At 38.6% G+C, this 20,040-nt stretch overlaps 3 protein-coding genes across 26 annotated transcripts; 2 read left to right on the forward strand and 1 right to left on the reverse strand.

The window, feature by feature from the left end:
• Window positions 1–7,886, forward strand: AO (L-aspartate oxidase). Of its 7 annotated transcripts, none has more exons than XM_088873117.1 (9): window positions 1–265; window positions 1,382–1,552; window positions 1,867–1,937; window positions 3,205–3,571; window positions 4,495–4,778; window positions 4,995–5,051; window positions 5,212–5,292; window positions 5,719–5,780; window positions 6,274–7,886. In XM_088873117.1, exons 5-9 carry the CDS (start codon window positions 4,674–4,676, stop codon window positions 7,298–7,300), a joined length of 1,332 nt encoding a protein of 443 aa, XP_088729243.1. In that variant the 5' UTR covers window positions 1–265; window positions 1,382–1,552; window positions 1,867–1,937; window positions 3,205–3,571; window positions 4,495–4,673; the 3' UTR covers window positions 7,301–7,886. The 7 variants fall into 7 exon arrangements, with proteins under 7 accessions (XP_088729243.1, XP_088729232.1, XP_088729236.1 ...); XM_088873106.1 differs by having other exon boundaries at window positions 4,536–4,778; XM_088873110.1 differs by lacking the exon at window positions 1,867–1,937.
• A 655-nt stretch (window positions 7,887–8,541) lies between these two features.
• LOC18434855 (pentatricopeptide repeat-containing protein At2g33760) lies at window positions 8,542–11,008 on the forward strand. The gene has a single exon (XM_006844918.4). It carries the CDS (start codon window positions 9,226–9,228, stop codon window positions 10,966–10,968), a length of 1,743 nt encoding a protein of 580 aa, XP_006844981.3. The 5' UTR covers window positions 8,542–9,225; the 3' UTR covers window positions 10,969–11,008.
• A 715-nt stretch (window positions 11,009–11,723) lies between these two features.
• Window positions 11,724–19,372, reverse strand: KLCR2 (Tetratricopeptide repeat (TPR)-like superfamily protein). Of its 18 annotated transcripts, none has more exons than XM_020667532.2 (5): window positions 19,333–19,372; window positions 19,046–19,181; window positions 17,973–18,101; window positions 14,275–16,395; window positions 11,724–12,149 (listed from the first exon to the last, which is right to left on the reverse strand). In XM_020667532.2, the coding sequence occupies exons 3-5, from the start codon at window positions 17,975–17,977 to the stop codon at window positions 11,933–11,935; spliced, it is 2,343 nt and encodes a 780-aa protein (XP_020523191.1). In that variant the 5' UTR covers window positions 17,978–18,101; window positions 19,046–19,181; window positions 19,333–19,372; the 3' UTR covers window positions 11,724–11,932. The 18 variants fall into 18 exon arrangements, with proteins under 18 accessions (XP_020523191.1, XP_020523192.1, XP_020523190.1 ...); XM_020667533.2 differs by having other exon boundaries at window positions 17,973–18,121; XM_020667531.2 differs by having other exon boundaries at window positions 19,011–19,181.
• Between the last annotated feature and the right edge of the window lie 668 nt (window positions 19,373–20,040).

Consider the following 20,040-nt stretch of genomic DNA (forward strand, 5'->3'; position numbering starts at 1 on the left):
ATACATTGTGCGGCGCTCCATGAGGTGCAGAGCACTGAACGGTGGTTTTGAAAACTTCTTCTTAAATTTTGCTTATTAAACCAAAAATATCTATAAAATAATTGGATTACTGGGGCCATGATTTTGGTGGCTACGTATCTCCCTCTTAATTTGAGCCATGAGAGCGTTGCAGTGATCTCTGAAAGAAGCTTTGAAGCTTTAGAGGAGATGGTTGGTGGGTTTTCTTGACGATTGGAGAGGTTTCAGGCTCAATTATTCATCATATGTGAGTTGGGTTTCGAGATATATATTTGCTTTCGTCATTCTAATCCCCGTTTTATGTGTTTCTCTGCGTGTTCAGACCCATTTATTATTTCTTCTAAATTTAAATATTCAGTCATGAGATGTACAAATTGATTGCTCTTACTCCATTAATAATTTTATGTATCTTTTGGGGTTTGGAATTGGGGTTTATTGATGTTCATGGTGAACCTTTTGCCCCTGACTGTTGGATGGTGTGCACATATTAAAATGAGTTTCGCGGAGGGACAGGGCGCTGAAGCAGGGGTGGGCGGGAGGCATATTTGCACTCCTCTCACAATAACATACGCTCTCTCCTCATACAAGTCCTACCAGCTCCATTTGAGAGAGAGAGAGAAAATGGTTGCCTCGCTCGAAGCTGGTGCTGTAGTTATGCAGGCAGCCAAAGTGTGGTGGTGGAGTGGAAATGAGTTGCAACTGACGTCTAGAGAGGGAAAATGGCACCATGGCCAAAGCCCAAACCCTAGTTTCTGCAACTCTTTTTCCTCATCTATTTTCTTCCATTTCGGACCATACAACTCTTCTTCCTCAGCCATTTTCTTCGATTTCTGCAACTCTTCTACCTCATCCATTTTCTTCCATTTCTGCAACTGAGGTCAGGCTTAGAATCAAACGAAAAGGTATGCCGGTTCAGAGATAGAATTTGGGGTTTTTTACAGAGATGGGTTTGAATCAAAAATATTTTTATGGGTTTAAATAAAAAATATTTTTCATTTTCTTGTTGAGAATTGGTTGCTCGGTGACTAGACATGATTTTCTTCACGGGTTCTTTCTTTTGCTTATACATTACAATTTCTATCCGTATTGATGTTTGCTTTAAGGACTTTGGAGCAGTTTTTGGTAGTGAATTTCGTCAAGTTATTATTTATTTCTGGGTTGGTAATTTTCCTCCACATTACCAAACCTGCTTGATCTTTAGCAGTGAATTGTTGGATATCAGTCTTCCAATTTTATTTTTTCGATGCCCCCTTCTCTTCTCCACCCCCTGGTATCCGCTCAGATAGTGAACATATGTATGGTCGTGTTTCTGTGCACTTTTATGATCTTAATTTTCTCTTTCTGATATATGTTTTCTCTGCAGGAACTTTATGATGAGGACAGGTCTTATGTTGAACAATAAGCCGCATTCTGCTGCGCACATAGTGAGGTTGAATGATTGTAAACTACCATCAATAGAACCTATGCTCAAAAGATTTAGACACAGAGGTGTCTCAAGATATACTCCTATACTTTGCTACAAGGCCAGTATAAGGTACTATTTGTTTCTTTATTATGAATAGCTTACTTTCACACGGTTGCTAGCGTGCTTCTCTTTTGTATCATGATTGCTTGACACCTCTCATGCAAAGTTACAAGAACAAAGCGATGTTAACTCTTAATTTCTTAAATGTGTGCAATAATGTTTTTTACTTGTAAAACTCTTTTGTGGGAATATTAGCAATGTGTAAAGCTGAACGAGGAATATACAATACTATACTTTCCTGTCCCATGATTTGAATCACCAGGATTACTAAGTATCGCCTATATAAAAAACAAAGAGTTGAAAAATTAACCATTTCATTACAGGATGACAAAATGGTAGTCTGAAAAAGCGACGAAGAATAGATCTAAAATAGCCTGAAGAATCCGCTGAACAGGTACATAAGAAAGTAATGCAGATTTCAGAACACCTTCTCGTAATTTAACTTGAGGAAGGTTCTTCTTTTGGCCATAGGTACCATGAGGAAGATTGATAGATGTCATACTTGCTTAAATCTATTCATTAAATGCTCCTTAATCACAAGATCCATTCATTGAGCTTATTCCTTACAGTCTGTGAGATATATTGTGCCTTGTTTGATTGTGCTGAGCATCTAATAAAATGCTCACTGCATTTTCTGTGAGTTTTAGCTATAATACCATGGGTAATAATGAACAATGAATCTCTCTCATGGGGTGTCACCTAAGATGCAAAAGATGCTAAATGAGATGGCAATGAGCTCTAAAATTGTAATATCTATACTGGGGAGACTTACCCAGGGAGAAGAGATGCACAAATTCCCTCACACTACCCCTTAACACGTGCACGAACATAGGTTACTATCTTACAAAATAGAGTGGCTCCTGTCATTGTCTAAAGTGAGTTGTTTTTCATTATTTAACTTGATAGAAATTGAAAGCAAAGGTTTGTATATGTTGAAAGTTTAATAGTTTGATAAACCTTAGGAATAGTAGCCCTGCTTTTCGTTGTTCTTCTTCTTTCGTTTCCCTTTTTTTTTTTTCTCCTTTTTTGCTAAAACATAATGCATACCTGAAACAATTAATTTTTCAAACTTTATGTGTAGAGGCCTGCAACTTAACTTCCGAAGTACCATATGGGTTTGAACAATCTGCGAGTGTCCAATAGGTTCAATTCAATTAAGGCCAGCCCTAAACCTCAACTTTCCTTTTCTTCTTTCTCTGTATACTTTCCCTACTTTTGTGAAAATCTAGGTAACAGGACGTGTGGCATATGTGATGTTTGATGCATTCCAAAAGAATTCTTAGTTGATAAATTACTTGTATGTATACTATGTCACGTGTAATTCCACATGGATTCTTCTTGTTTTCTTTTTCGTCCTCAATATGTTATTTGTTTTATCACCTAGTCAGAGAAGGCAAGTGCTTTGAGACTATTTAACATGCACATGAGAACAAAATTGATATTAAGGAATATTAATAAATGTGAATTGATATGAGCATGATTTACTGGTTGCTTGTTTTCTGGGTACTGAGGAAATGACATTTAAGGATTGACATTTAAGGCACACATCCCTAATGTTTTGTTTCTATACAAACTCTTTTCTAATATAGATGTTTCAGTATGTATAATGGAAACATTGCGAATTGTAAATTTAAATGAATTGTGCCTATTGACTATTTAAGGTGTTCAAGGACATCTGGGTTTACCAACTGCCAGAGAATCCAATGTTATAATGCCCCAGCAGCCGAGTTCTTTCATGATGATAAAGCTCCTCAAGATCATGTTTTGCCCTCCAACTCAAGAGAAGATGCAACAAAGTATTTTGATTTTGTTGTAATTGGTAGTGGAATTGCAGGACTTCGATATGCTCTTGAGGTTTCAAAACATGGCTCTGTTGCAGTGATAACTAAGGCTGAGCCTCATGAGAGTAACACAAACTATGCACAAGGTGGCGTTAGTGCTGTTTTGTGCCCTTTGGATTCTGTAGAGAGCCACATGAGAGATACAATTGTTGCCGGGGCTTATTTATGCGATGAAGAGACTGTAAGGGTAGGCTTTGCTTTTATAACCACTCCTAGTTCCTTCTTCTGTCTATCCAATTTTGCTCCCTGAGTTGGGCATCTATCACAAACTGCATTTTCTATGTTGTAGTTTGTGGGATCCATGTTGCTTATTATGCTCTTTTTTTTTTTGGAATGGTATCATGCAATTTTATATTGTAAATCCAAATATAGATGTGGTGTTTTTTATTCAATTTGTTTACAAGGTATTTCATTAATGATCAAGTTAGTATCATCTTCTCTTATTGGATCTCTATGGTCATTCGTTTAAATCATCAGTTTGGTTAGTTTAAGAAATGAATGGAAAAAAATGATATTTGCATGTACATCTAAACTCATTTTATTGTGTTGAACTATGACACTAGCATGTTCCTGCATTGGATTAAGGTCACTGAAATCAGGATGAGTTGCACAAGCTACAATTTGCGCATGACAATTCCTATTTGTATTTCGAGTTTCTTAGCTATTGTATATCCATTGTGTATTGTGATCTCTCTTGTTTTTCCATTTGTTGTCCTCCAGCAATTAGATCCTTGTGGTTCACTTTGAGGCCTGGCATGTCCTGTTATTATGATAGTGCTAATTCTTGTGATTGTTTACTATATTGTTTCTTTCTGCTTTTCTGATTATATAAGTTCTTGAGAATTCTCATACCATATTAATGACTTTCATGATGTTGGTAATATTCTGATTATATAAGTTCTTGAGAATTCTCATACCATATTAATGACTTTCATGATGTTGGTAATATGAAATAATACTTTCTTGCAGTTTGTTAAGCTTCCAGCCTTGTTACTTCTTTGGCCCATTAACAGATGTGCAAACAAAGTTACATATGGAATATATCAATTTAGCTATTTCCTTTCACATCTTCCAGTATGTGTGAATCTCTACTTTTTGTCGTCTTTGCAGCATTATGGGAGCTTTGCTTAAATGGGGTTAGCTTTGTACAGGTGGTGTGCACAGAAGGGCCAGATAGGGTTAAAGAATTAATTGCTATCGGGGCATCATTTGATTATGGTGAAGATGGGAACCTACATCTAGCAAGGGAAGGTGGCCATTCACACCGTCGAATTGTACATGCTGCTGATATGACTGGAAGAGAGATTGAAAGAGCTCTGCTCAAAGCTGTTGATAATGATCTTGGCATTACTTTGTTTGAGCACCATTTTGCTATTGATTTGCTGACTTCTCAGGTTTATGCATTGTTATGAGATTAGTTTTTCATTTTCCTTGTTTATAATTCTGAACTTTCAAGTTTTCCTTGTTTATAATTCTGAACTTTCAAGTTTAGTTTCCTGAAAAAGTTTTTCAAGATCAATCTATAAATAGTGTTCTAATCCAATTATGTGGTGTCTTAACTATTTCAATGTATCTTGAGATGACACGGTGTGCGACTACTATTGTTACAGGATGGTTTGGAAATACGTTGTCATGGGGTGGATACGTTGAATACCGAAACCAATCAGGTAACCTGATGGACTTTCCTAGTAAATAACTGTATATTGCAGTAGCGCATTTTCATTCTGTAGTTTAGCTTGTTTTACCGGTTGATTGTTACTCAAAAAATATGCTGCCTATGGAAACAAAATTCTTAGCTTGTTCCTTTTAATATAATGTGTTCTCCAGGTGATTCGGTTTTTATCAAAAGTCACTCTACTTGCCTCAGGAGGTGCAGGCCATATTTACCCCACCACTACAAATCCACTGGTAACTTTTCAGCCCTTTGGCCATTAGACACCATCTGTCATTCATTTGGCATTTATGCACAGGGGCTTTCTCTTTCATGTTGCTTAAAGTTTTGTTATTTATGGCTTTTTCTGTGTTCAAATTAACTTTATGACTTGTAGAAAGCCCAGTAAAATGATGCAAGTCGATAATGAGAAACTGATCTCTAAATATTTACAACCAAAAATTTTTCTGTATTTCTCCACATGCACAATATGCGCTAATGTACCCTATGCTATCATATTTGCTTAAAAACAATTTGTTACTTTTTACACATGTACAGAACAAAGCACTGCTATTAAAAATGACCAAAATTCCTTTATGTGTACTTCAGATGACAGTATGAAATAAAATTCAAATATACGAGGGCTAATGCAAATTGCTGAATGATAATTCAAACTTCTACAGGTTGCTACTGGAGATGGCATTGCAATGGCTCACCGAGCGCACGCTGTCATTTCCAATATGGAGTAAGCTCTCACTTACCCTATACTTAAGAGCACTCCCTTGTCCCTTTCTCCAGTAGGGAAAATATAGCCATGCAACAATGATCCATGGTTGGGCATGCTAAAGGGCCATCCACTGTCCATTCCTGACATCGAAAAGTGGAGATTAACTGGAGTGCCCCCCCCCAGCCACCACGGCTGGGTATTCCTTTGGGTTTTTTTGTTTCCCTCTTTGCGAAAGTATGCTCTGACTATCATGGCAATAATATAGTCATAGGGATCTTCACCATCCAAACTATGAACTATATGGTAATGGAGAGAGAGTGGGATATACGTTTGGATTCATGCTATGTTTGGTCGGGCTGATTCTCCCTCCCTCCCCATCCAACCTATTGATGGAACAGTGAAGATCCCTGTGGCAGCACTACTGCCATGATCTGACGGGCCATAGTATGTTTCTCCTTTTTTTTATATTTTAAATATTGACAAAATGGAATGCCCACTTGTGTTAATGCAGGTTCGTGCAGTTCCACCCCACTGCCCTAGCCGAGGAGGGGCTCCCCATCAAGCCCGTAGACCGCGAGAATGCCTTCCTGATCACTGAGGCCGTGCGCGGGGATGGTGGCATCCTCTACAACCAATCTATGGAGCGGTTCATGCCTATGTATGATGACCGCGCCGAGCTTGCCCCTCGTGATATCGTCGCTCGGAGCATCGATGACCAGCTCAAAAAGCGTGGGGAGAAATTTGTTTTCCTTGACATCAGTCACAGACCCAAATACAAGATCCTCTCCCACTTCCCGAATGTGACGGCCCAGTGCCTACGTTACGGGATCGACATAACCAAACAGCCCATCCCTGTGGTCCCTGCTGCACATTACATGTGTGGTGGGGTCCGCGCCGGGCTTCATGGCGAGACCTCTATCAAGGGGCTTTATGCTGCAGGTGAGGTTGCTTGTACTGGGCTCCATGGAGCAAATAGACTCGCGAGCAATTCATTACTTGAGGCTTTGGTTTTCTCACAACGAGCTATTGGACCGTCTGTCGCCGCCTGTAAGGCTGCAGGCTCTGACTTGAGCATAGGACGAGGACCAGACATGTGGGCCTGGCCAATAGTACCGCGACCACTGTCACAAGGGGCTCTAAGTCAGATAATGCAGAAGACGAGAAGCTTGAGGAGACAGTTGCAGGAGGTTATGTGGGACTATGTCGGGATTGTAAGGTCGACAGAGAGACTTGAGAAGGCGAAAAGACGGCTTAGAGAGGTGGAGGGGGAGTGGGAGGGATACTTGTTTAGGTGGGGCTGGGGACCTAGGATGGTGGGTGTGGAGGCCTGTGAGATGAGGAATTTGGTTTGTTGTGCGAAGTTGGTGGTGAGGAGTGCATTGGCAAGGCACGAGAGTCGGGGGCTTCATTTTACAGTGGATTTCCCACATGTGGAGGAGAGCATGAGGCTCCCGACATTAATATTCCCCAGCTCCACAGTGGATGTCACTTGGAGCACTCAACAGCTTCACAAGCACCCATCTTGGTCGTTAGATTAGAAGTTCATTTGTAGTTTTCTTTTTTTTTTTGTAGTTTTGGGTCACGATTCTTTTCTTTTGCCTTGATTTGATCCAAAAGTGCTGGGATTGAATCCACAGCCACTAGAATTGAAGGGAAAAGAATCTTTCTTTTGCCTTTATGTGATCCAAAAGTGCTGGGTTTGAATCTACAACCACTAGAATTGAAGGGAAAAGCATGGGTTGTGATATGAGCCCTGGGGTGAAGTGTCATTCCATCATAGTTGAATGAACTCATTGCATGATTTAATATTCTCTGTTCTCTTTTGTCGACTTTTGTATACTTGATGAGATTAGAGCCTTTCAATAAAGAGAGGGCCAGTTCAGCTTATTTGGGTTTTAAGGAGGGTTTGAACCCTGGACCTCCCTCACCTAAACTGGTGTGTTTACCACTAAGCTTAAGTATAAGATTAGATCTTTAGCTTCATTGGATATATGGGGTGTAATAAATATCTTCTTTCTTTTCTCTTATCAATTTTTTTCTTTTTTTTCTAAATCTGTAATTATATGTGCAATGAGGCTAATGCTGCAAAACAAGAAAGGTAATTTAAATATTTGATTCACAAAACATTCTCTGGTGTGTTCAATTTGTTTCACTTCTTTCTATTTGGCAAGAGCCGTGATTATCTTGAGTTCAAGTTGCTCAGTCATTTTGAGAGGGTTGAAAATGGCATAGGCAGGGGTGCTTCGTTATAATTAACAGAAAGCAATGTGATTTTGGCGAAATATTAAATCTTACGGTGTTCCATATGCTTATCTTTTAAATAATCAAAATGACCAGGGAAATTCATCAAAATATCAAGAAGCAGAGCTGAATTATTTAACATTGTCTTTTTACATCAATTTCAACTCAAAATCATGTGTATTTTGAAATTAAAATAAAAAATATGAAAAGGCGCTAATTTGTTATGGATAATTTGATAGGTTTCCTTTTATTTTATGGATTTGAACATGTAAGAGAAGACGAGATAGAGCATTTGAGCGTCAGCTACCGATCTAGGTTTTCATTCCCAATGACGCATTTGCAAACCGCTAATTATTTTTAAAAACGGGTAGAGACCTGTATTCCCTGCTGATGTACCTAAAAAAAACTCAACCCTCTTTCATTAATCAAATGTACAATTTTCTTTTTTTAATTAACAGCCGCCCCATTTGATCTCTAGGCTTTAATCACGGCTAGCGTATCCCCTAAAGCCGCGACCCTAGGGGAAAAAATTGATAAGAAAACTATCATGGTAAATTTCGGTAAATTTCAGCATTTATTCCAAAAACCACATTTGCATTTCTCATTAAACTAGTAACAAAGAGAAATCTTTTGATGGGTAGCACAGTTTTATTTGCAAGAGACAGGTCTGATCGCTAGACCTCTCTCACTCTAAACCTGATGTCCTAGGAAAATGTTTTATTGTTCTTTTTAATATGGAAAATTATTTCATGCATCGGGGATTTCTACATTTGCGGTCCCCAAGTTATAAAGCATCTATGGGTGGTTCATTTAAAAATAATTGAAACTAATAGTCTAAATATTTTATTCATAAAATTATTTTTAATTTTTAATTTTCAATTTTTTTTTTTTTTTTCATATTCATGATCTCCATATTAGATATTACATGTCCTTAAAAAAGTGGGTCCGAGATATTACATGTAGTTAAAAATTGGGTCCAAAAATCCATCTCAAAATTAGATTTCTAAGAGGGGTCTCATTTCTACATGGACTCAGATAAACCACGTTCTTTTAATATTATTAGGGAAACATTAGTTACTGTCCAAAAGTTCTCCTTACATCCTTACCCAAATAAATGTATCCACTGTGTCACACCCAATAAGCATCATGCACATCAAGTATTTACCATTATGCCCACTACCTTATAACCCTTGATTTCTAGCACCCAAACAAATCAAAACCCATGTCTCACCATTCACCCACATACTTAGCCCTGCTAAAGGCCAACACCAACCTCAAACAACTCAAGCAAGTGCATGGCCACATCATAACCACCACCTCCTCTCTCTACCCACAAAGCACCCCTCTCCTCACAAAGCTTCTCTCTCTCTACACCTTCTCAGGCTCCATCTACCACTCTCTACACATCTTCAACTCCATCCAAAACCCTGACAAATTCCTCTACAACTCATTCATTAGAGCCTCAGCCCACTGCAACTTTCCCCACCATGCCCTCCTCCTCTTGTCCCTCATGCTCAACTCTGGTTTCTCTCTCTGCACTTTCTCTCTCACCTCAGCCATCAAAGCTTGCTCTGATCTCTCTGCCGCCTCCCAAACTGGTCGTGAAATCCATGCGCGAGCTGTGCTTGCAGGCTTTGGCCCTGACTTGTATGTTCAAACGGCCTTAGTGACTATGTATGCCAAGTCTAATGATTTGGAAACCTCTCGGAAAGTGTTTGATCACATGACTCTAAAGAGTGTGACGACTTGGAATGCGATGATTTCAGGTTATGAGCAAAATGGGTGGAGCGTCGAAGCACTCTCCATGCTCCGTCTCATGCGGAGTGCTTGTGTGGCACCCGATTCTGCTACCTTGGTGTCTGCTCTCTCTGCTTGTGCACAAATTGGGGCTCTTGATATGGGAGAGAGCCTTGAGTCCGAAACCCATGCAACCATACACAACCCTGGAGTGGAGCTACACACCGCCATCCTGACCATGTATGGCAGGTGTGGAAAAGTGGATAAAGCACGAGAGGTTTTTGAAATGATACACAACCCAAATGTGGTCTCGTACACAGCCTTGATCTCAGCTTATGGAATGCATGGACAGGGTGAGGAGGCGGTGCATGCATTTGAGAGAATGAAAGCACATGGTGTGCACCCAAATGCTGTAACACTCACTGCTGTGCTCTCGGCTTGTGCACACTCAGGGCTTGTATATGAAGGCCTTGAAGCATATGACTCCATGACAAAATGCTATGGCATGAAACCATCAGTCGAGCACCGTGTAGCCATGGTGGACCTTCTAGGGCGCAATGGGTTTCTAAAGGAAGCTGCCAGGTTCATCGAGTCTATCCCTGGAGAGCCCCAACCACCGGTCTTAACCGCCATGATTGGTGCATGTATGGTGCACAAGAGGTTTGATATGGGAGTAGAGTTTGCAAAGAGGCTTCTTTCTCTAGAACCTGATAACCCTGCGCACTATGTTCTTCTCTCTAACCTCTATGCGGCTTCAGGGAGAGCTGATAGGGTTGAGATGGTTAGGTCCATGATGACTGAGAGAGGATTGAAGAAGCAGCCTGGGTTCAGCTCAATTGAGGTTAAAGGAGAGGTTCATGTGTTCTGGAATGGCGATAAGTCGCACCCATCTAGTGAGAGAATTTATGAAGAATTAGAGGAGCTTGTAAGGAGAATAAGGAAAGTGGGTTATGAACCAGAGACCGGTGCAGTACTCCATGAGATGGAGGACGAAGAGAAGGAATATGCACTTCGATTTCATAGTGAGAAACTGGCTATCGTGTATGGACTAATGAGCAGTAGAGAGGGGGAGGAGATCAGGGTGGTAAAGAACTTGAGGATGTGTGAGGATTGCCATTCAGCTATCAAGTTGATCTCAAAAGTTGTGGGGAGAGAGATTTTGGTGAGAGATAAGCTTAGGTTCCACCATTTTAGAGATGGGGCATGTTCTTGTAGGGATTGTTGGTGACAGATTACAGAAGCGATAATGAAAGAGATGTTGGCATCTAGATGCATCTTTAATTGTTCAAAAGATATACAAGCAGCATATAATCTCTCTCTCTCTATTTTGACACACATCTGAGAACCAGTGCTTCCAAGAACACATGGAGCATAATCAGTGGATGCCTGATCTTTCACTGTTATTTCACGGAGAGAGAGATAGAGAGAGAGAGAGAGAGAGAGAGATAATCAGTGGATGCCTGATCTTTCACTGTTATTTCACGGAGAGAGAGAGAGAGAGAGAGAGAGAGAGAGAGATAATAAGTGGATGCCTGATCTTTCACTGTTATTTCACGGAGAGAGAGAGAGAGAGAGAGAGAGAGAGAGAGATGTTCATAGTGGAGGCCTTCCAGCCCTAGGATCTTGTCCAGCAGATTCCCTTTCGGCTAGAGTAACATTTCCAAACAGTAGTCTTGTTGACATGGATTTTGTGCCTCGAATTATATCCTCGATTAGCTTCTTTTTGTGCCCAATATGTTGCTCATTTTGCTACTCCCAATTGTTTTGCTCTCGTCTCAGGTTCCTCTAAACGTCTCTCTCTCTCTCTCTCTCTCTCTCTCTCTCTCTGTCTCTCTCTCTCCATGGACATTGGTAACTCGAAATAACGAACACAAACATAGAGTTCCCAGTTTATGATGATAAATGCACGGGCATAAGATTTCCACCATGTAAATATTGCATATTTCCAAGTTTGCAACAGCATGAAGAAACAACAAAAATCAGTGACCATGATCTTCTACTCCTTTTCTATTCTCATTACTCTCTGAAAATCATATGATAAAGGTCCCTCATAAAAGAATATGCTACAGAGGAACAACAGTTACATGCAATGCCCCTTACGTGGTAAAATGAACACACTCACCACCCAAATCTTTAAATTTCACAATATTTATACATAGAATAAAATAACAATAAAAAATGCCTCCATATCTTCATACCTGCATCACCACCTCAGCTGGTTTGATTGCCTGAGAGTTCGAAACCAAAAGAGTTTCAAGGGATTTTGCTTTCCTGCTTCTTACTCTTCCTGCTTCTCTTAGGAGCTCGGCCAACCTCCTCTTTTCTTCATCTACATCAGGATGTGCAGTCCCAAGTTTCTCTTCCCTTATTCCGAGAACATATTCCAGTATCTCAATTGCATCTTCTAACCTGTTGTAATTACCAAAAGACACAGATGAACCTTTTTCCTTGTTTCTCACTGCTATGATGATGATGGTGATGCAAGCGTGAACCATTTTCTTTTCAAGACACGAATGAATAAATTAGCGATCCTCATGAAAGTAATGGGTCCAGAAGAACACATGCCATTGTAACTAAATTGGTGAAAATAAGGAGCATTTGATAGATAGGTGGCATTTAATAGGCTACTTATCAAATAAAATAACAATCTAATTGAACCCAAGAATCATAATTTATGGCCATCCACGACTAATTTAAACATGGCGGGAACCTCTGGAAATTCATTTTCACACATTAAGTGTCAAGAAGACCATTCATTCATGATATGTAGGACCAAGGCACCTCAATGAGAGGATTAGCTCAGTCAATATATATGGAATCTATATTCATCTAATTATTAACTCCTCAGGCCTTGTATTCTTATTTAACAATATTGGGAAAAAGTAACATTCATAACAGCCTTAGTACGAGGATAACACATACTGTCCAAAAAATATAAGACTTCCAGAGCCCTCATTTCATTATATAGAACATACAATGTAGGTTAAAAAATTAGCAACCTTACTAAAGTTTGGCATACCAATTACTATTCTCATAAATCTAACTAAGAAAAAAAAGAAGAAGATTACTATAACCAACATTGACTGAATAATATGAGAAACAATATGGTCTAGTTTGGATAAATGTGGTGCTTCTTTTTTCAATGATCCAGCTAGTTTCGTGAAATAGTTGGGCAGAGAGGACATGGAACCATTTGTCCATATCCAGACTCAACTCAAGAAAACTTGTTCAGTTTACCTCAAGCAATCACAGGATGCTGCCACTGATCCAAACATTCTAAATTATTATGTCTCTACTCTTTTGATCATGCAAGAATACAAATATTAATATAAATATATCTCTCTAATTTATCATTTCCAATAGTCACTAACATTCAAACCCAGCATGAAGCAAAATACCTAATATAAAAGCCAGATTTTTAAGAAACGAATTTAATGGCAGTAAATTTTCAAAAATATGTAACTATTTAAAATTCATTGGTATTATGCATGTCTAACTTCTTACTTTTTGATTAGGGCATGAGAAAATGTAAAGTACCTTACAGCAGAGATCTTTTTCTTATGGAATTAAGGCATTTAGGCAGGGGATTTGGGAACATAAATCTGTCACAGGACACCCTCCGAACCCATCTTTAGCAATATAGTATAAGGACCAAAGCACTATTCTTCTAACAAGATAAGCATTGAGCCATTGATCCACCACTAATAAGCGTGTGAATTAAAAAGCATAGATAGTACTAGGACGCAGAACATAAATTAAACCTAAATTAAGACTAATTAAATGAATGATGACTTTGAACTTGTGGCGGCCAGTTAAAACTCAACCCGTACAACATATAGGAAGGGCAGATTCTAAGGTTATTCAATTTGTGACATAGAAAGCTGACATGAGAGATTCTTTTATTTGATAGAGAAGAGAAAAAGACATTTAGTTAGTTTATGACTGTGATCGCTCACTCGGTTGTTCCTACAGTAATTGCGGCAGTTGAGATCTTAGAGGTGCGTGTGTGTACACCCGAGCTCTATTTTGACTAGTAATAAATGTGACAAAAGTCAAAAACTACTTTTTTTAGATGAAAGAGAATGCAATTAGGGCCTTCTTTCCAGAGCTTTTTAAACAATCAAGGCTTGAAAGAGACAGCAAACAAAAAGGCTGTGGAACAGTTCCCACAATTCTGTGTTACAACAAAATTAAATGTTTTTCGTGATTCATCGAAAAAGGCCCTATCACCATAAACTGAATTACCCAGTACCCAGAAATCCAATGGCACCAGGTAACAGTGTTTAACCGTGAGAAATCGGAATATTCCTAGAGAAGCAAACAGCACTAGGTAGGAGATACACCATTCTAATTTCATGGAAATTCCAAAACGTGATAATATGACATCTTTTAAAAGCTAATAAGCATAGGGTGACAAGAGAAAGTTTTCAGTATGTGCTAAGATGTATGATATGAAAACGCTAACACATGGAAATATTCACAACTTCTTCCTTCAAAAGAAAAATAGAACATGTTCAAAGCAAAAAACACATACCTGCCCATTGCATCATATGTTCCAGCAAGATTGCTATACACTCCAAGAGTGTCAGGGTGATAGGGACCATATTCCTGCTCTAGCACAGCTCGAGCCTCTTCAAACAAAACCATAGCCTCATTTATGGCATAACGCTGCACACAAGCCAGCCCCATTTGGTTCAATACAATGCCAAGAAAAGCTGATCGCTTCTCTCCACTAGCCCGAAGTTTCTCCACTGCATTCTTAAAAGAAATATAAGATTCCCCATAATTCCCCATCATATAGTACATCACCCCCATTTGGGCCTCTATCCCAGCAACTGCACTTTGCTGACCAGGAGAATCCTCCAACAACTTCAGAGCTCTTTGTAAGAGCTTAAGGGCTTCCTCAGGCTCGTTCATAGCTTCATAGATGGCAGAAACCTCAGTAAGCCCACTTGCTATTTCCTCCATTGGGTTTCCAGCAATGGGCTTACTATAAATTCTTAAAGCATTTTCACAGTAAGACTTGGACTCTCTTAGTTTGCCTGTCCTGTTATAAAGATCGGCAAGGCGAACAAATACAGAAGCAACAGAAGGGTGGTTCTCACCCTTGATTGATTTAAACACAGTAAGTGCTTTTTGGTATGAAAAGACAGCCTCATCAAAACGAGCTAGAGACAAATAGGTATCACCAATACTGCAATCTATTGAAGCCACCTCATTTTCTTGGCCATTGGACATCATGGCCATGCTTGCCAAAACCAAGTGCTCCAAAGCCCCTTCATAATCCCCCTTTGCATCACATATAAGACCCATCAGCCTCCTATCCGAGGCTTCTCCTAGAGAAGCCGGCGCGCTGCATTCTTTATGGATATCTAGAGCTAACTGACAAAAATTCTTGGCTTCATCAAACTGCAAAGCTTGAACGTGGGCTTCAGCTAAGTACCTACAAGTTTCCCCTACTCGTGGATCAGTTTCCCCTAAGACCTGTTTCTGCACTTCAAGGCCAGTAGTATAACAACCTATAGAGTTTTCAAGTTGTCCCATCATAGCATATGTATCACCCAATTGCATGTACCCTGAAAACATGGCAAGAGCATGCTCTTGGCCTTCATCTAGGACAGGGATCTTAATGGAGTGCTCAAGAACTGGGATAGCTTGATCATATTGCCCTAAGTTGCAATGAATTGCAGCTAAAACATGAAGACTCATGACCAGCTCTAAGCTGGGTTTTCCATCCGCACACTTCTCGAATGATTTTGCAGCTCTTTGAGCATATTCTAGAGCCTTTTGAGGGTTATCTCCAGAAGATATCAAATCCCTTGCATATTTAAGTAAAAAGGGTCCAAGATCTGGATTATCCAAGCCCAAGTCTGAAGCTTCCACAATGTTATACCGATGCTTTGAGGAACCCAAGGAAGAAGGCCTCTGTTTCTTGGGAGGACCAGTTCTTGGGCTGTTCACTTTCCTTGGAGTTTTATCTGGGTTAAAGGAAATCTTCTGAGATGTACTGACTTCATTTAGTTGTTTGCTATCTACATTCTCATTGGTAACATTATTTTCCCGACTAGAAGTTTTACTGCTCTTAGGACTGTTCTTCAAAACTAACTGGGAAGGTTTCTTAGGCTGGATCTTCATACTGGGCGTAGATGAACCTGATCTCATTTTCTCCTCTTTTCCAGACTTTTTGCTAGTAGAACCATTTTCTTTCTGACCAATAATAGACCCATTTTCTTTCTGATCATAAATAGACCCATTTTCTGTTTTCAATTTCTCTAATTTCTTGGTTTCTTCTTCAATGTTCTCCCCTTCTTCTTCCCTAATCTCTACCCCAACAAGGTGCCCCAACTCCGAATCGATTCTTGACTCATTACCATCGGATCCATCTCCAAAACTTTGCCTCGATGGTGATTGGTCACCAGAACTCCGCATCTGACACACGTTATCATACAATTGTTCAATTGAGGTATCAATCATGCATTCATGTGTGGGTGTTCCTTCCATTGGTAGGTCGAGGGCGTCAATTCGCGGACTTCTTGGGCTCAAAGGGCTCCTTAGTGATTTATTTCCAGATGAACCAACCACCTTATGGTCCATACCCTCTTCCTTCACAGGTGACATTTTATCTGCTACATCCATTACTAATCCAGGCATACTCCTGCACATGGAGAATCCAGCCAACTATTAGAAAGGTCTCCCATGTGTGACAAACTTTAGTTGTATTAGGAAAAGGTTTTTTGTGAGTCAGGGGAGGAGACACAGGCGTTCCCAGACCCATCAAACATCTATCGTAAGATGGATGTTAAAAAAAGGCACCCAAATAAATGGTGCAAAAGAATTAAAAAAAAAACTTTCTAAATTTAAAATTTTATTTTATTTTTTAATATTCAAGATAATCATGGCCTAGATCATGAATCTCTTAAGAAATAAAGATCTATAATCCATCTTTAAGATGGACTTTAGAGATGGGGGGGGGGGGGGGGGGGGGGGGGGGGGGGGGGGGGGGGGGGGTTTGCATATGCACATGTAAGTCCAGGGACTCATAGAAACCCCATCCTTAGAATAAAGATGGAGGTATGGTTCTTTCGAGGTCCCAACTGCGACATTATGAAAGTTAACATTTTATTGAACAATCTGAGTACATTCATGGGAGTTTACTATTTTTTGTAATGTATGCATGGTTTTCATGGGGGTAACAAAATGGGAAGACAGAGCTCCATAGTATGACCTTCCCTTAAAGATATTAAGAGCTCCAAAATCATATATCTAGAAAGGAGTGTGAGTTCCTGCATAAAGTTGCCGTTGCAATATTCAAACTATATTTGCCTTCTAGAGTTGAAAAAAATATTGAACGCAATGACAGTATATAATGTCAAATAAGCCAGCAAAAGAAGACCAAGTAGTAATGGAAATTATGATCAAAGACAAACATTAAGTTGCGCGGGGTGGAGCCCAAGTAGACAAGGAAGGCCTTGAGAGCAAAAATTCTATGTGAAAAAAGGGATTGTATACAATGAGACCATTTACCTTTGGTATAGGGAGGTCACAATTACTTAACCATCCGATGTGAAATCTGATAGCTTGGGAGTGTCACAAAGTTCGATAGCTTGGGAGTGTCATAAAGTTCGAAAAAAATTCTTTGAACTTTGAGCTTGGTCAATGAAATAAATGCAGCCACCCAATTTCACATCCAATGGTCAAGATTAATTGTGACCATCTTGTACCAAAGGTAAATGGTCTCATTATATATTTATCCATATGACAATAGTATTAGGCCCAAAAACAAAGACTGAGTCATGTGGTTGGGGGTGGGGGATTTTTCTAGAGAAAGAAAGAAGTTCAGGTTCGTGCACTAAATAAATACCAGAAACCAACTTTATTTCGAGAAGATATAATTATTAACCCAACAAAGCCATCTAAAGAATAAAAAAGTTGCGACAATTTATCAAAAAGCTCCCACCCAGACCACTGAAAATTGATATATTTTCCTGAAACAGTATCACCAAATTAACAGTTACTCTAAATAGATCTAAACTCCATCAGTAAGAAGTATTTTAATGATTCAATTATATTTGACAAGCCATAACTAAACCAGAACACTCTGTTTGGGTAAAGGATACTGAAAGCACTCTTCATTAAAACAAGAAAGATCTGCAAGGGGAATAAAACAAGTGGAATTAATTCTATTATAACACAGTGACACTCATGACTTAATTGATTCAAGAAAGGCGCTACCCCATATTATATAGCAATTTCCTTGAAAGTTTCTAAGCAAAACGCTCCAAGATCTGGCTTGCCCAAGCCACGTTCTGAAGTTTCTACAATTTCCTTCTGGATCCTTCTTGAGCATAGGGAAAAAGACGTCTGTTTCTTGACAACAAGATCTAAAAATTTATCAAAATAATTAAGTAATATAATTTTTTACCTACACATGAATAAGTGAATCAGTCAATTATTTAGGAAATCCAAACTTTAAGAAATTAAAAAAAAAAATTGAAGGAACTAGAAAACAATTGAGCACAAAAAAAAATAAAATAAATGATTTAAATCACTAATAAGTGCGACCATCCTAGAAATTTTTAGTTGTTGACTCAGCCCAATGAACTTCCAGAAATTTAAACCAAACTCTTTATATCTTCAGAGGAAAAACCAATAAATCTGATATGCTCCCAAAATGTTTTCCTCAATTTTATTAGATTTAACATAATTTTATTAGATTTGACATTTTGTAATGCTAACTTAAAGAAGTGAAATTCACAAAAATCCACTGAATTCGTCAAGTTACCAAATTTTTTAAAACCCCACAAAGTTACACAAGAAATACACCAAATTATTCTTGAATTATCAATTAATAACTAAAACTAACATGTCAGAAAAATGGAAAAGAAATCCTCCTTTCTTCAAATCTGAAATCAACAAATATGAAATAATTTACGCAAATTACACCCTCCATTAAAAGGAAAATCACTGAATATGAGGAATTGTCCAAGAATAAGCCAAACACGGACCTAATTTTAACTAAATTCGATAAAACAAAATCCAAGGTTTTCAAAAACCTCACAGTTTCAAAATAATTGCGCTAAAGTAGGAACGCAACAAGACTAAAACCCACAAATAATCTGTCGTCAAAGCCAATTTAAAGCAAACACTTGCATTCAAAGCCCTTGAAATTCAATTTCGCCAAAATAAAGAAAAAAATACAGCTACTTTTTCCCTTCTAAAAATAAACATTACATTTACAATTAAAACAAAAAACCCAACATTTACTCTTACAATTAAGTTACCAAACTCGAAGCCATAGGATGCACCTTACGAATCCGCCATTCATTCCAATCCAGTTGCAGAGATAGAAGCCCTTGGGCTTCAATTACTAGAACCTTCCTTTGCCTTTAAGGAGATGCCATAAAAAGAAGAGGAAACCAAACTGGAATACCTATATAATGACTGTACATTCATAACCAGAGAGTTATATACTATTATTTATATCAGAAACACATAGACAAGAGAATAAAAAACTGTGTAAAGTGAAAAACCTAATTATTAAAATGTAGGGTTAGGGTTTTGAAGAGGTGGAATGTCGAAAGAGGAAGGTGACCTGCAACTGTCGCCTGCTTCTTATCTGTCTTCTGTCTGTTGTTTGTGTGCCCTAAAAATGTGGAATTAAACTAAAATTCCACGACGATGGAGCGTCGGCAAATATTAAATTCAAAAATGTTAATAAAAAGACCCTGTTTAATGAGGTAATTTCGGATGTGCCACTTAATAAGAAGATAAACAAAACGAAATGCGGACGGTAATTTTGTGTTTCGCGAAATTTCGGAATCATTTTGTTTTGTTGGGATTACGATGTCGCCCCTCGTTTTTGAGAAAGAGTTGCGGGTGTACCCCTGTTATCGGTCGATAATGACGAAAATAACCCTGTTCGCAATTTTTTCGGTTATGGTACATGAAAATAGTGTGTCGGGGAACTTGTAGATTTCGCGAAATTTTGCCGCAATTTGGTGGTTATGGAACGGCCTCTTGGAACTTTTAGTTAGTTGAGTGTTGAAAAGTGAAAAACATCAAATTTAGTTCTTTTTTCCTCGTCTTTATTGTTTTTCTCAAATTTTGGCTAAAAATCTAACTGCTTTTAGCAAGGGGTGCGGTTTCTACAAGATTGCAACTTTAAACAAAACAATTAAAGCACATCTCCACTTCCAAATTTTATTGTAACATGTAATTTTTGGTGTAAAATATCTTTACGATTATTTTAAAATTTATTTTTATATCTAATTATAAAATTTTAAATTTAAAAAATAATCAA

This window comes from Amborella trichopoda, chromosome 1 (assembly GCF_054954075.1).
Source record: "Amborella trichopoda isolate Santa Cruz 75 chromosome 1, AtrichopodaSantaCruz75HAP2 v2.0, whole genome shotgun sequence".
In the NCBI taxonomy this organism is placed as follows: Eukaryota; Viridiplantae; Streptophyta; class Magnoliopsida; order Amborellales; family Amborellaceae; genus Amborella; species Amborella trichopoda.